The sequence below is a fragment of the Sardina pilchardus genome, chromosome 11 (assembly GCF_963854185.1).
Source record: "Sardina pilchardus chromosome 11, fSarPil1.1, whole genome shotgun sequence".
Classification (NCBI taxonomy): Eukaryota; Metazoa; Chordata; class Actinopteri; order Clupeiformes; family Clupeidae; genus Sardina; species Sardina pilchardus.
In genome coordinates, this window is record NC_085004.1 from 33,450,504 (window position 1) to 33,465,732 (window position 15,229).

The window sequence follows — 15,229 nt, forward strand, 5'->3', positions numbered from 1 at the left end:
CTCTGAAGGATGCAGGCCTTGGTGCATAACACACACACACACACACACACACAAGCACACACACACACACACACACACACACACACACACACACACACACACACACACACACACACACACACACACAAAGGCTAAGATCAGGAGAGCTGACACACTGACACACACACAGGCTAGGAACAGAAGAGCTGACACACACATAGGCTAGGAGCAGGGAGAGCTAACACGAACACGAACACACACACACGCAGGAGAGCTGACACATACACACACAAAGGCTAGGAGCAGGAAGGCTGACACACACACACATACATACACAAATGCTAGGAGCAGGAGAGCTGACACACACACACACACACACACACACACACACACACACAAGGAGCTGGAGAGGATGCAGGCCCTGGTGCCCAACACACACTGAGCCCCAGGGCCGGAATCCATGGTGATTCCCAGAGCACACAGACATGAAACAGCCTCTCTCAGACTCACTCTGCAGGCACTGAGAGAGAACATTACTACTCATTACGTAACAGCACAGCGCGCAGCTCAGGGCACATCGGCAGCAGGGAGATCTCCACTTCTTTCAAAAGACGCAGGAGAAGGTAAAATCATCCAGATTTGGTTTTTTTTTACCCTTCCCACACACAAAAGCATGACCAAACCTGAAGCAGAGCACCTGAAAAATGCATACGCTATTCAGCTCAAATGAACTGTGGCCTCCATTTTCTAAACTGCAGTAACTATTGTTCTGTAGCTCTGCTGCATCCACTCACACACGTCAGTCTTCACACAGTGCAAATCCCCTCCATGGCTCAAACCCTAACCTCAACCTTCAGCACCACCTTCAGCCTTGGGTCATATATATCAATACTGAACGCACAGCAGTTCATTCATGTCATTTCCCAGAGGATACCTAGTCTGGCTATCACCATACTAAGCTCAATCTTTTAAGATTCATCATAAGTCTGGGGAGTCTGCGCTTTATTTCTACTGCACAAGAGGTGTGATCAATGGGCATACAGTATATGACTCGCAGGCAGATCAGGCTGGGTTTACTCAGCCTAGAGGATACCCTCTCTTCACAGGGAATGTCACATCTTCTGGCAGTGGCAGGGTTTCCACTCAACATATTAAAAACTCTTTTTGACCATTTGCACAGAAACACAGAACATTTGCATTTAATCTTCTGATATGCATACAATTCAGTTCGCTAGAGGGGAGAGGATTAATTCTCGATCAAAGTTTATGGAAACAGTTTATCAGCATGCATAATCACTACATTTATACCTGCGTGTTTCCATAAACTTGACCCAAATGAGTCCGACTGTAGGTTTTGATCCCACAGCCGATCAGCTTTTCCTTTGATTAGGAGAATTGCACACCCACATTTTCTTCAGCCCGGTTTTCACAAATGTGCACAGAACATGCTGAACTGAAACCTGACTAAGGAGACCTATGGCATGTTGATCCGAACTGATCTGCAGCCTCCCTGTCACTGAGAACAATCACTACCATCACATACACATGCACTACATTGCAGGTGACATCTATAAGACCACGTTTACTGGAGATACTTTATCTACAGACAGCGCAGGTGACATCCATAAGACCAATGATGTGTTGATTCAAAGTGGAACTCAGCCTTCATGCCACAAATGTCCTTTCCATTGACATGGGGACTGATGTAATGACTTTCATTACATCAGTCCCCGTGTCAGTCTTCTGGTGTGTCACCACTCCTGCACACAGAACCCCCCCAGGCACGAGTCCCACTCCGTAACACCAGAAGAGAAAAATGTCATCAATACTGAAGCACAGATATCATTCATCATCTTTTCAGTCAGCTACTGTTTTCTAGAGGATGCATCCCCCCCCCCCCCCCACACACACACACACAAACACAAACACAAAAACAAAAACAAACACAAACAAATGCTAGGAGCAGGAGAGTTGACACACACACATACACACAAATACTTCCAGCTATCCAGCTTTCTAGAGAAAGCCATTACTCTCTCATGGGGCATGTCATACTCATAACCCATAACATACAAACTGAACTGGAGCCTCCAAGTCACACAGATTCATCACTGTCACAAACATTCTGCCATCCTGCTCTCTACCTCTACCAGTGGTGCAGGTGACATCTGGCATAAATAAACCCCATCATGATGTGTTAAATCAAACTGAACTTCAGCATTCACGCTAAAAAGGCAATGAGCATATTCCACATTTGCCCCCACTCTTCAGCAAACCCGCACCACTACGATGTGGGAGGCATCGGTCTGGCCCATGAGGACATGCTCATCTGAAGCACAGCGTGCGCGTCACACTTGCCAGCAGGAGTGTCATCGCTCCCCAGCCCGTCCAGACGTGTCCGTCCTGTCCCACCCCCCACCCGTGCCAATCCCGCTCCGTGACATCAGAGAGGGCAGAGAGGCTTGACCAGCTCCGCGCCGCACGGCTGGGGACTTAATGAGGATGACGCGCAGACTGACCCCGGCCGAGCGGGAGTCACGCCACGTCACGCCACGCGTGAAATGTGAGCTGGGAGCACGGGACAGCGTGGAGGCAGTAGGATAGCACAGAGGTGTGTGTGTGTGTGTGTGTGTGTGTGTGTGTGTGTGTGTGTGTGTGTGTGTGTGTGTGTCAGTGTCTGTGTGTCTGTGTGGGGGTGGGGAGCAGAGCAGAGCAGAGCAGGGCAGAGGCGAGAGGGGCGGTGACTCAAATCCATCAGACGGCCAAAGCCCTGGGATCTGAGGGATCTTATTTCAAGGTCTGGGGCTCCGTGCTGCGTGCTGCGTGAGGTGGCGGTCGGCGCGCGGAGCATCTTAATTCAGGGCGCGGCGTCCTGCTACCGGGCCGCAGACACAAGGCCAGATGTGGCCATCAGTCAAGCTGGGGTTTTTGTTGGTTTTTTTTCAAACCTGTCCAAGAGTGTCAGCTGTCAACAAACAACATCAACAACAAAGCAAATGACAGACGGTAGGAGAAATGAAGAGAGGAGCAACAGGGAAAATGGAGAGAGAGAGAGAGAGAAGGAACAACAGTAAGAGAGAGGGGGAGAGAGAGGGGGAAGATGGGAGAGAGCAGAGAAAGACGAGATTGTGAGGAAGACAGCAGGCTAGGGAGTGTGAAAGAGGATGAGGATGTGGTGTGAAAGAGAAGAACAGAGGAGAGGAGAGAACAGGAGAAGAGGAGAGGAAAGGAGAGGAAAGGGAAGAAGAGTAGAAGAGACGAGAGGGGAGAAGAGAGGAGAGGGGGTAAGAGGGAGAGAGTAGAAGGAAACAGGGTAGTTTGAGACCAAAAGAGAGAGCAGCTGGAGAAAAGGAGGACAGAGAGACAGAAAAAAAGAGAAAAGAGAAAGACTCCAAGAAGTCAGAGGCTTTGACGCATGGTACACCTGACCTAGATGACACCTGTGTCGCCGGAGAGCAGCTCCAACTGCACTGAGGCATCAGTGGGGCAACAGACACCTGTCACATCCACCACCCCAGGCATGCTTAGGACAGAGGACAGAGGACAGGAGCACCACCGCAAGGCCCAGAGTGGTTCACAGATCCTCTCCCATCCAGACAGCCCATTTCCCTGTACTGCCAACATCTCCACCCTTTCAGACCTCCCCCTGTTGTTCCTGGCGCGGATGCCTGCCTTCACCAACAACTCACCCAGAGAATGCGCATGATTGCCCACACGTGTAATAAGCTACAGGGTAATCACCGGGAACGCAAAGACAGGCACGAAACTGAAATAGACCCGTGCACAAATCCTGACGGATACACAAACCAAGGGGAGCGGGGGGGGCGGCGGATCATCTGATGAAGGGAATCTCATCTAGAATATCAACGTTTTTGGCAGCAACATTAAACTGTCTTGACACTGTTATTCTGGGGGGGAAAAAAACAAGAAATAGCAACTGCAAGGAATGGGAGCTTTCCTCAGTCTATGCCTTAATCACCACCCAAACAACTTTCCTTTCCGCCCAGGCCTTCATACTGCTGGCTTTTCATTAGTGTCATTGAAACAGACAGAGGATACCATAAAGCACAGCATGAAGGGAAAAAACTGCAGGCAGAGAGAGAGGTAACTAACTAATCCGTACAGTGTGTGTGTTTTTTTCCCCCGCCTGACGGACAGTCACGACTAACCCTCAGTGTTTCTCTGAGAGAAATACAAAACATACGGCTTGAAATGCTTTTAAAAGGCTCTGCTAGTCAACACGAGGCTTTAATAGAGCAAGATTCGGTGATCTAATCACACTAACTTTGCAGCATTCAAACAGAGAAAATTGGTCTTCTTTTCCCCGCAAGTAAAGTAATATCAAATGCTGTCTTTCAAAAGCAGCTCTTTCATCAGAGACTATGATGACTAGTAGGAGGCATCACATTCTGTGTCAAAGAGCCATGACAGTTTTTTAATCAGACCTTCCAGTATTACGCAAAACACTTAAAAATACTATCTGAGAAGGAACACAATTATGCCTTTGCCCAGAGAGATCATGTGCCTTAGCAACAGCAGTTTCCCTTTAATTTGCCGGCATTGAACTACACCTGGTCGACCCAGCTTAGAGCAGGCCATCCAACTAACCATCCATCCATCTCACAGCCGATGAAGTGGCAAAGACAAATCCAAAGATACTGAAAGAGACATGGTGCAATGCCTAGGCCATCACAACAAACTGCCCACTTTATCAGAACAAATGGTAGACAATGGCTCTTTTCAATCACTCAGTCACCCCTGCGTGGAAAAGACTCCAGTCCTGCAGAGCTTTGGGGACTGCAGTTATTGCCTCGGGGTGCTGCGGTGGTCGACGCCTTTCAGGGGAAATAACACTCTGCGTTCCTCACTCGCGGTGGAACTGAAGCCTTGCTCGAGTAATGAATTGAGAGCTGGCTGAAACAAGTGGCCAAAGTAGCTGCTACACAGGGAAACAGCAGACGCTGGCAACCAGCCCCCAGAAAGATTGAAGCACAGACAGAGAGGGTAGTTACATGCACGACACGGAGCGGAAATGCCTTCAGACAGGAGACAGTAAGTTCTGTCTTGCATTGTCTGCACTGAACATGCACTGGGCATTTCATTTGGCTGCCTAACTTTTTGCCACGTGCCATATTCTCAGAAAACATGGACGAATGAAAGAGCAATGACCCATAAAATGAGCTAAAGGAATGAAAAGAAAGGAAAGAACAGTCTGTGCTTTGACCCAGACTTCACAAGCCTGCAAAAATAGACACCAATTTCACCTCTGACAATGGCATAAACTGCACACAATCATATTCCTGCACACCTCCTCACCAATGGGACTCCCTGGCTCGGCAAAAATAGACAGTTTTCAACTTCTGACTTTTTCAACCAGTTTACCTTGAAAGCATGAAAGCATAATAATCTACACAATTAGACTCAAGTCAGGTATGTACGCTGAATGCTGTGATGCTGTGCAATTCTAGAGCTGCACCATGCAGCTGAATTTACCAGTTCAATCAACGTCATGATCTTTTCTTTTCCTTTAATAAGGGATGTCATTTATCGGGCTTTAATAAGTGATGTATTGATATGTTATCATTTCTTTTGTTACCCTATTACTGGTCTTTTCATCTCATCTTTTCATTTTCAGATTTCATTTGCCATACAGTACTGGGTGAAATGGAGCCAAGTAATGAAAACAGCCGACCAGCAAGTTGTTGATTCAATGAGGACTAAGATGTGGGTTAGTTGGTCGAGTCATGTCTGCTTATGTTAAAACAAACAAGTAAAAAAATCTGCAGTGACAAGTCTGCGCATCCTCGGCTTCTTTCTGGGACTAAACCTAAGTCTATATCGCCACCTGCTGGCACATTTTAGCGCTGAATCAGTCAGTGGATTGATGAAATGATACTGGGCAATTTGGCCATAGAAAGATAATGAAACATAATGGAACAATTACATACAAAAGCCATACAGTATAATAAAGAACAGGCAAATCAGCATGAATACTGAATATAGAGAAAGGGACCAAAATCAACACCTCACCTTGATCCTCGGCATTGTGACGGTGGGTGGTCTAGCCTTGGCCACAAAACTGAGAGTGGACCCTCGCTCCACCAGGTGCCTTGTGTACGGCAGATATTTTCTTCCATTGGGTCCAAAGACAAAGTCCTCTCTGAGGGCATCGATCAGTACTATCACCACCCTTTTAAACAGGGGCGGGGGGACTTTGGATGAATTGGGACCACTCCCTGTACCAAAAGAAAAATACATGTAGTTTAGTTGATGCATGTATGACCAATTTGCTTCTGATCAGGTTCCTAGCTGAAAACTCAAGATATGGGGCTGGAGCTTTAATGTCATCAGACAAGCACAATAAAATAAATATCTTGATTTCCTCTTTATTATTACAGTATCCTACATCATGTTGTGTGTGTGAGAGTGTGTGTGGATACAGCATTGATTTACACCATATCTCTAATGCAAGTCAATCACCATTGACCTTTGCAATCTCACAAGCACACACACACGCACAAAACAGACCTAAAACACAGCACTATCATTAAACGGGGCAGCATCATTTTAATTTCAATTTAATTTCACTTATAGAGCTCCAAAACATGACACGTCTCATGGTGCTTTATAGAGTGTTAAACATTCAAAGAGAGCTCATGAGTAACAGGGGCAAGGAAAAACTCCCTAGTATTGGAGATCCATATGAAGAAACCTCGGACAGATCCACGACTCAATGACTGTATATTTAAACAATACAGACTCTCATAGGAGTGGGGTTAATATAGGATATCACCACGGCTAATGCTCTATATCAGAGACACTTTAAAGACTTTGTCTATATCTCTGTACAATCATTAGACAGCATACAGCAACTGGATACAGAATATGCACATTACACCTGGAAACGCAGGTGGATAGCTACCTGCCAAGGGTTCAGCTGGCAGGTCAGACAGTTTATTCTTAGATGAGAATGATGACTTGACAGGAACGGGGAAAAATCCTCTTAAAAACAGGGCAAGGCCCAATAGCTCAAATATGAGGCAAAACGACGCAAAAACAGACGAACTTACTTTCATTATGGCAACTATAACCTACTTCTTTGCTGGACAATCTAGCTCGAGACACAGGATAGCTAGCTAGTTTGATTCATTTGACAGTTCAACATAACAAGCTATTGTGTTATTTCGTTCAATTACTGTTACCCATGCACATTCAGGCCACAATGACTGACATCAGCACATCTATGACATGCAATAGACCAGTGGCATTTTTCTAAAAAGAACAAAAAACTACACGCAGAGATGCTTTAAACGTTAGCATTCAACTTAATCCCCTCCACAGCAGCAGCAGCCTCGGTGACCAGCAGTGGCATCAATACATCCAACAAAGAGCGCCTTTCTATTATTCAGCTATCCACTTTTGTCGATTTGAAGACTGCAATTCAAACGACTCCGTTTATTTTAAAAGCAGCGTGTGATTAGAAATGTATTAAACTGAATGCTATGGATACAAATTGAAACAGGTGGTACTTCCGTGTTGTTACGAACTACGGGTAGCGAGCAGGGTTAAAACTATTAGCGGGAGTCAAGTCAATTCGTTAAAATAGATGTTCTAGCGATATCTGCTGGAAAAGTGTCTTCTTCGTTTCTATCCTCACGCCAACACATGGCCAGAAAGAGTAGTGCTGCTGCTTGTTTTCAGTTAACAGCTCATGGTGAAGCAGTAATCATCATGTAATCCTTCTCCCCGTTGTGAAACAATCTGTTGCAGCACCAAGAGACAACAGACACTAGGCATTTTCACCCAACAGGAATGCTTTAATTACAAACACAGATCAGTAGTAAACACAGTCAAATGAAAAAATAAATCAACATTAACATTAAATAATGGAACATAATGGAACAATTATATGCAAAAGCCAGATAATAAAGAACAGGCAAGTAAGTATAAATACTGAATATATAGTCTATACACTGTATTAATTAAGAAATAAGGCAATAAACTGTTTTGGACTGTTCACTTTTGAATTAGTTTATCTGGTGTAACGCCATCCCTGTTTGGATTTCCTTTCGCATCAGCTTAAGAGTTCAGTCAAAGAGTTCCTCTAGTAAAGAAGGACACCTGGAGTGGCTGGAGTGGCTGGAGTAGCGATTGGTAGGCTGGGTGTCGGGATGTTGGAGGATAAAGAGAAGAGAATCATTAAGGTACTCCTTGGGTACAGACAGACTGTAGCATCACATCATCATCTTTTTCCCCTACTGAACTGAACATGACCTATGATTTATAAACAAATGGGTTATAAGTGCAGTATGAATTGCACTTTTTTGTAACTCATCTTCACACTCAATGAACCAATGATTCTATATACACACAATTATTGAACTGTATATGAACTGTATTTTCATCAAGAATGTCCAATCAATCGACTCTGGGGTGATTATTTTGTTTAGACAGTCCAGTTGAACCTCACCAGTGCCATGGACATGTCATCATCCGATTCCTCATCAAACTCCTCTATCTCTGGCTCTTCCTCCTCCTCTTCCTCGTCTGGTTCCTGGTTCTCATCCTCATCTTTGTCCTCCTCAATCAAACTAAGCCTGTAGGGTTAGATGAGGAGTAAACACAGAGTTGGAGAATGAGGTTGTTTACTACAAGGCTCCACCCGGCTACGTACTTCTGCTCAATTTCATTTCACTTCAGAATCAGAATCAGCTTTATTGGCCAAACCAAACAAGGAATTTGACCAGTTAATCCAGTTTATCTTTGCTCTCTAAGTACAACACTCAAACAAATAAAACATAAAAGAATAAAAGCAAAACAGTAAGAATAGAATGAAGCGCAGTAAACTGCAGAATAGAAGTAGTGAGTATAACAGAATGAAGGGCAGTAGTCTTCTGTAGTAGTCTGGCACAGACGAGCTTTCAACAAATTTCTTGTGTCGAGAGCCATCAACCAACCAGCAAACAGAGGGCGTGGCTCATTAAGTTACACCAACATGAACTCTGAATTTGCTACACATATCCCAGCCCCTTTTTTGGGGAACGCACGCAGACTGCTTGGATTGATTGGAAACCTATGGGGCTACACCAACGTGAAAACGGCTTATACTTATACGGCTTATCTTTGAGCAAACGTGAAAGGTTTAAAAGGGAGCCATCAAGGATCTTTGCTTATACTGAAGTTCCACAGATACCTATTTAGGAAGGTTTTACGGTATTATATTGGAGGTTATGGTCATTTAAAGGTCCCATATTATGGTAAAAATAGATCCATGAGTTGCACAAAACATGTCCCTGGAGTGGTTTGCCCAAAAATTCCTCTCAGATTACTCATTATCAGCAGTTCTGTTCTCGTCAGTTTCAATCCCTCTCAGAATAAGCCGTTTCTGGGGCCTGTTGCCATAGGCTATGTTCACACATACACAGGTATTTTGATAGACGAATATTTCCTTCCCTCTGCTTTCAAAAACAACATTGTGCACACTTTTCAGTTTTCAGAAAAGTTTTCGTTGACACCAACCCGTCTATATGCCGTCAAGAGCATGCCAAACCTGTAGGTGCTGTAATAGTGTAACAAGCAACGAATCACTTCCTCTGTCTCATTTCAACTGTATTTGCAAATGGAAAAAAATGGAAAGGGTTAGCACCAACATTTAGCGATTGCTACTCTGAATGCATCCATGATCACCAAGTAGGCTACTACTTCATACTGAGACAATGGCTGCCTAGAAAGGTCACACTTTTGGCGTGCAAAGTTTTTTTCAGTTTACATCCATACGCGAAACGAGAGTTTTCCTAAATCTCCACCTTTGCCGGAGTTTTAGAAAGAATCGTATTCAGAGGCGAAATCACTGTTTGTCAGTAAACGAAAGGCACAAACAAATGGAAAAGTCTCTGTTTTTCAAGATACCAGTGTATGTTAATACTCTTTTGCATGGTGCTGGCTGGAAACGATAAGCTACGACCAACTTGGAGGATCTTCGATAGGAAGTGCTTAACTTAGTGGGAGGGAATTTTCAGATGGGGGTGGGTAGTCAGCGTCCTATATGGCTCTAGGGGTAGTAATATTCAAATTTCCCCTACAGTGAAGTAACGATAGGGGAGAAATCTGACTAGTTCACAGCAGGGATGGAAATTAACTTTTTTGTCCACCTGCCACTGTGGCAGGTAGATTTTAAAATCTACCAGCCACTCAACATTTTTACCAGCCAATATATATTCAACCGTTCCATACATTATACTGCCAAGTAGGGATGTAACGGTATGAAAATTTAACCTCACGGTTATAGTGACCAAAATGATCATGGTTTTCGGTATTATCGCGGTATCGTGTTCAATAAGAAAGCATTGATAGGCCTACACAAGCTGAAATATTTTTTAAAAAGTGTGACTGTCTATAACATTACAAAAATATAGGCAAAACCTTATTGCCTGGATACAGATCATTCAGAGCAGTGGCAATCCTAGTCTCTGCTCAACCCTGCTCAGAAAATGGCTTGTCTTGTTTCTATTTCATATTTGAATTAATACACTTTATATATGTTGTTATCAATTTATAGCATATGCATAATTACTCAAAATATTCAGTAATTTGAATACTTATTAACCCTCATGTTGTCCTAAAATCTTACGACGTTCGTTGTCCTTGGGGTCAATTTGACCCCAGCTACAAAAAACTCTCAAAAATGATTAAAATTATTTTTTTTACCCAATTTTTTTTTGTGGTAGGTACTTAACAAGAGTGTAATAACCACTATCAAAAGCCCTACAAAACAATCCCACCCCCCCACACCCCTTTATGAACCCTGGAACCCTGACTGGCAATATGGCCAATCCAGTGTCAACAGCCCAAAGGCTGACTTTTTGGACTTTTTCAGACCTGCCAAAATAACTTATATGTAATATGTACTTGTATATGAAATAATGATAATAGCTACATGTTCTCATACTATTACAATAATAATATCCATAATTTGTCAAATATTCATTTTCATCATGTTTCATAAAAATGGGGTCAAATTGACCCCAATACCACCAACGTAACTATTTTTTTTACAGGACATTGGAAACATATTTTTGTGCAAATTTCATGTTTACTCTGTTGTACCCTTCAAATAAGGAAAAGTCATGAAACTTGAAGCAAAACAAAAAAAGTGAACCATATATTTTATGATGTTAAACACTGCTTGGGGTCAAATTGACCCCAAGGACAACATAAGGGTTAACTCATATTGATTACACTTGTCTTTAATGATATTACAGGGGTGGTGTGTAGGTCTAATTGAGTGCCTGTCACTTTAAGAAGTACGTGAACATAATTAGGTTTCATTCGGTTTTTAGGAAAATCAAGGATACATGTTTTCATTAAATAACTTGAATGTTCAAAAAAACTAAGAAGGTAAGGAAAATATTTCTGGCGTCATAGAAAAGATAAGTGTCTTGCAATGTTAACTTCTATGATTTAGGTAGGTTACCGTGGTAGCCTATGGCATTGTGAGTTGTCCCGTTCACTTTTTCCTTGGTCATGTTTAATTGGCTGGGTGCTATGTACCATGACTCGGAGTTGGTATATCAATATATCCAATGTATTTCCTACCTAAACGTATTAACCGGTAGCCTCCTTGTAAATGTATATCCCGCCAGTAAGAACAATGAGAACGGAGTTTGCGCTTGAACACAGACATTACATACAGTACACGCTAGGGCTGGGATAAACGATTATTTTTTAAACGATTAATCTAGCGATTATTTTTTCGATGCATCGATTAATCTAACGATTCATTTTTTCAGTTCGATTCGATTCCGATTCGATTATCAATTATCTCCCCACTAATTGACTAATTGCAATATATACATGTTGATTTACATATCTGAATGAAATAAAACATTGCAATGTATGTTTATTGCTCTTAAAATTCCAAAACTATGCAAGTGCAAAGTAATGCATTCTAAGTCAGAGGTAGCATTCAATAAAACCTTGAAGCCTTGAAAACACTGGGAGTGTTGTCAAATTGAAGGGGACAAGATCCCAACTGTCATCAATACAATGACAAGTTAAGTAGGCTTATTTTAAGTCTTTGGGACTTTGGGGCCATAGGGCCCACCTACACATACTGTATACCCCCATCAAATCATCATTATGATGATCATTATAATTATTATTATGCTGCATTAAGTGTACTTTTACTTCAAAGCAGTCAATGTTTTAAATGCTAACATTGTTCACAAAAAGTTTGTGAAAAAATCAGAGACCTGCTTTAGTAATGTAAGATACAGTATAATTACAATAGCTTTTGCATGGTTGCATGATAAATACAGTAGGCTACTTCTGAAAACAACAGCAATAATATGGGTGCTATTGTTTTGGGATGTTTCCCTCATGCAAGCATCAGGAAAATGGAGACAAAATTTACATGCTTTTTAATGAAATTCCATTTGAATCTCTGAATGTAAGGATTCAGGAAACACGTACCAACTTTAGTCTATGTATTACGGCCGAGCAGATAGGCGTAAAACACTGATCTGGAGATTTTTAGATGAGAAAGACTAAAGCTACAATCTTTTGACCATATTCAAATTTGACTGAACTATACTCTGCTCTGTATCAAGAATCCACGTTGTTCTATTTAATGTCGTTAAATAATTAAACAGCAGGTTGAACGGAACTTGCCACCAACGTTATCGATTAGTTTCAGTTTCTGTCGCTCAAACACGCACATGCATGCATTCAATGAACGCTCATACCACCACTTAATTGTGTTGCTGTATGTTTATTCACATCGAATTAGCAAGTATTTCCTCCTGATTGCTGAAACTTTTGTTTTCTTTTTCTGTCGGGCCGCGGTTGCTTCATCAATTGCGCAGCAAATTATCAGGTGAAGCACTGAGCCTAATTTCACTCCACGCCTCACAGACCAGCAGTCTCTCTACATTGCGGACCGGTGCAGCTCCGTCCGCGGCCCATAGTTAGAGAAACGCAGTAGAGGAACGAATGCGTGCTGCAGTGCCTTGCACTTTTGAAATTCTGAGGAGTCACTCACGTTGCCGCCAACCTTGTTTTGATTTTGACGACGTGTCGATTCGCATATTTTGAACCGACGTATTTTTTGCGTCGAACTAATCGGTTAAGTCGATGCGTTGTCCCAGCCCTAGTACACGCATACAGGAGATAAAATGAAATGAAATGTTGAAATGCATATGTAGAAAAGTAAGGAATAACTATGTTAGGAGCCTTGGTATGACGCGAAGGAATATTGAGTAGGCCGTGCGCTAAATATGGCTTTATTACGCTCATTAAGCGGGGGATGCAAGGCATAATGTCGGGGCAGTTGTGGCGGGTTTCGTGTTCATTCTAAAGCGCTCCGTTCCAGAATGTTTGTTGTGATCGTCATGTCCATCGATGTTGAGGATAATTGATACAAGGCGTGTGTTCTTATCTCTGCGGCGACTGCTAATATTCTGATGAAATAAACAACTTGTAGTAGAAGTAGTTGCTTACCCGCCACAGTGGCGGGTGTGTTGACATATTTCACCCGCCAGTGCGCAAAACTACACGCATTTGGCGGGTGGCTAATTTCCATCCCTGGTTCACAGAAGCGCAGAAGCGCATCTGTCAACAAAAACTCAAAGCACGGTTTTGTTTCGCACTTGGAGTGTTTGTAAAAGCATCAGAGACCCAAATAGAAGTACAAAGGCACAGAAAAAAGTGACTTTTGCATTTCGCCCTTTTAAGTTTTAGCTACGAGCTAAATTTGTCTAACCTGACTCTCGCCAGATCCTTGTAGCTCGCTAAGCTTCACACAAGGATCTGGGACTTCTCGATAGGAGATATATTTCTGAAGGCGGGGCCTTGTAAAACATCCTTGCATGTGATTTGATAAACCACTTGTCCGTTATCTTGAATGACGTGCTAGGCTACTTCAAGCTCTTGCCAAACCCGGTCGGAAGAAGAGTGAAAACATCCTTGCCACCAATACATGTCTTCAAAACCATTCTCTGTTTATCTTTTAAAGAATTAATACCCGATAGATTTGACAAAACGGTTGAAATAGCAGAATTAATGTCAGCACAAGACTCCTCGCTGGGTGCCGCCATTGCTGTTTGAATCAAACACTCGCTTCGGCGCTCCCGATTGGCTAATCATTTTTTGCTCCCTGGAAGAAGTTTGGATTGCCCTCGAGTCCAGACCCTTGTGTGGAGCTCAGCGAAACGCCTCTGGTGGAGCATGGCAGAACTACAAGGGTCTGGCGAGAGTCAGGCTAAAATTTGTCCTCTACACTGGGGTATTGGAAGTGAATTAGGCTGGTAATGTATGTAGTTACATGTACATATTTCAATGAGTCAGTTACATACACATACTTCTTCATAACCGTAGTGTTAGTAAAAGGATTGAATGTGATGTGAATTAGAGAGTCTAGCTTTCACAGAGAAATAATCTTATTACTGCTAATCTACATTTTTGACACATGATATCATTATTTATATTCTTAATATATGCCATGTAACCTGGTAGTCAGCCTTTTGAAACACTGCGTGTGACATTTCACTCTGTATTTCATGCAAGTTGAGCCTTAATGAGACAGAGGGGATGGTGTGTGTGTGTGTGTGTGTGTGTGTGTGTGTGTGTGTGAGAGAGAGGCGGTGAGTGGGTGGCAAGAAAGAGAAGGGAAGAGAGCTGGAGAGTGAGAACCCCTGAGGCTCTGTGAGTATGGAGGGGTGTGTGAGTGCGTGCGCGTGTGTGTGTGTGCGTGGGTGTGTGGCGAGGAAGTCGTGCATTTCTGACGTGAGAGGGCAGACAGACAGCCTCAGACTCACAGATCCAGCTGAGAGCTGATGTCACCGGAAACAGAGGAGGAGCCTTGAGCCTGACGCTTCCTGCTGGACACAGTCTTGCGCTGCAGGGAGCTACACAGAGACACAAATACCACTTAACTATGAGTGTACCGTACAATATACATTATAGAAATACAGTGTCTTTGCTTCTGACAGACATAAACACTAACATAACTAAACTAAATACAGCATCTGTCTGCTTCTGTGAGCGTTCGAATGTGCCTGATACTTCAGAATGCATGAGAGTGAGTCTGAGTTATGTGTGCCATTTTAGAAGCTTGCCTGAGTGTATGTCAGTGCATACATGTGTCTTTTGACTGTGAGGTACGTACATGTACTGTATTATGGATGTGCAAGTGTAAGCGAGTGTATGTATATGCATGTACTGTATGTAAAGTATCTGTATGTTTAAGTGTTTG

The 15,229-nt window shown here is 43.0% G+C and overlaps 2 protein-coding genes across 3 annotated transcripts in view; both read right to left on the reverse strand.

The window, feature by feature from the left end:
* The window catches only part of pigg (phosphatidylinositol glycan anchor biosynthesis class G (EMM blood group)), a 103,539-nt gene extending 96,031 nt beyond the window's left edge, over nt 1–7,508 (reverse strand). For both annotated transcript variants that reach the window (XM_062549657.1, XM_062549656.1), the window contains exons 1-2: nt 6,902–7,508; nt 6,010–6,215 (exon numbers count right to left, since the gene is read on the reverse strand). In XM_062549657.1, the coding sequence (XP_062405641.1) occupies nt 6,010–6,215; nt 6,902–7,055 (360 nt within the window). In that variant the 5' untranslated portion in view covers nt 7,056–7,508. The remainder of the gene's footprint in view (nt 1–6,009; nt 6,216–6,901) is intronic.
* Nucleotides 7,509–7,781: 273 nt separating this feature from the next.
* LOC134095987 (cohesin subunit SA-1) overlaps nt 7,782–15,229 on the reverse strand; it is a 38,953-nt gene continuing 31,505 nt past the window's right edge. The window contains exons 30-32 of the mRNA XM_062549716.1: nt 14,793–14,882; nt 8,450–8,576; nt 7,782–8,138 (exon numbers count right to left, since the gene is read on the reverse strand). Of these exons, the coding sequence (XP_062405700.1) occupies nt 8,067–8,138; nt 8,450–8,576; nt 14,793–14,882 (289 nt within the window). The 3' untranslated portion in view covers nt 7,782–8,066. The remainder of the gene's footprint in view (nt 8,139–8,449; nt 8,577–14,792; nt 14,883–15,229) is intronic.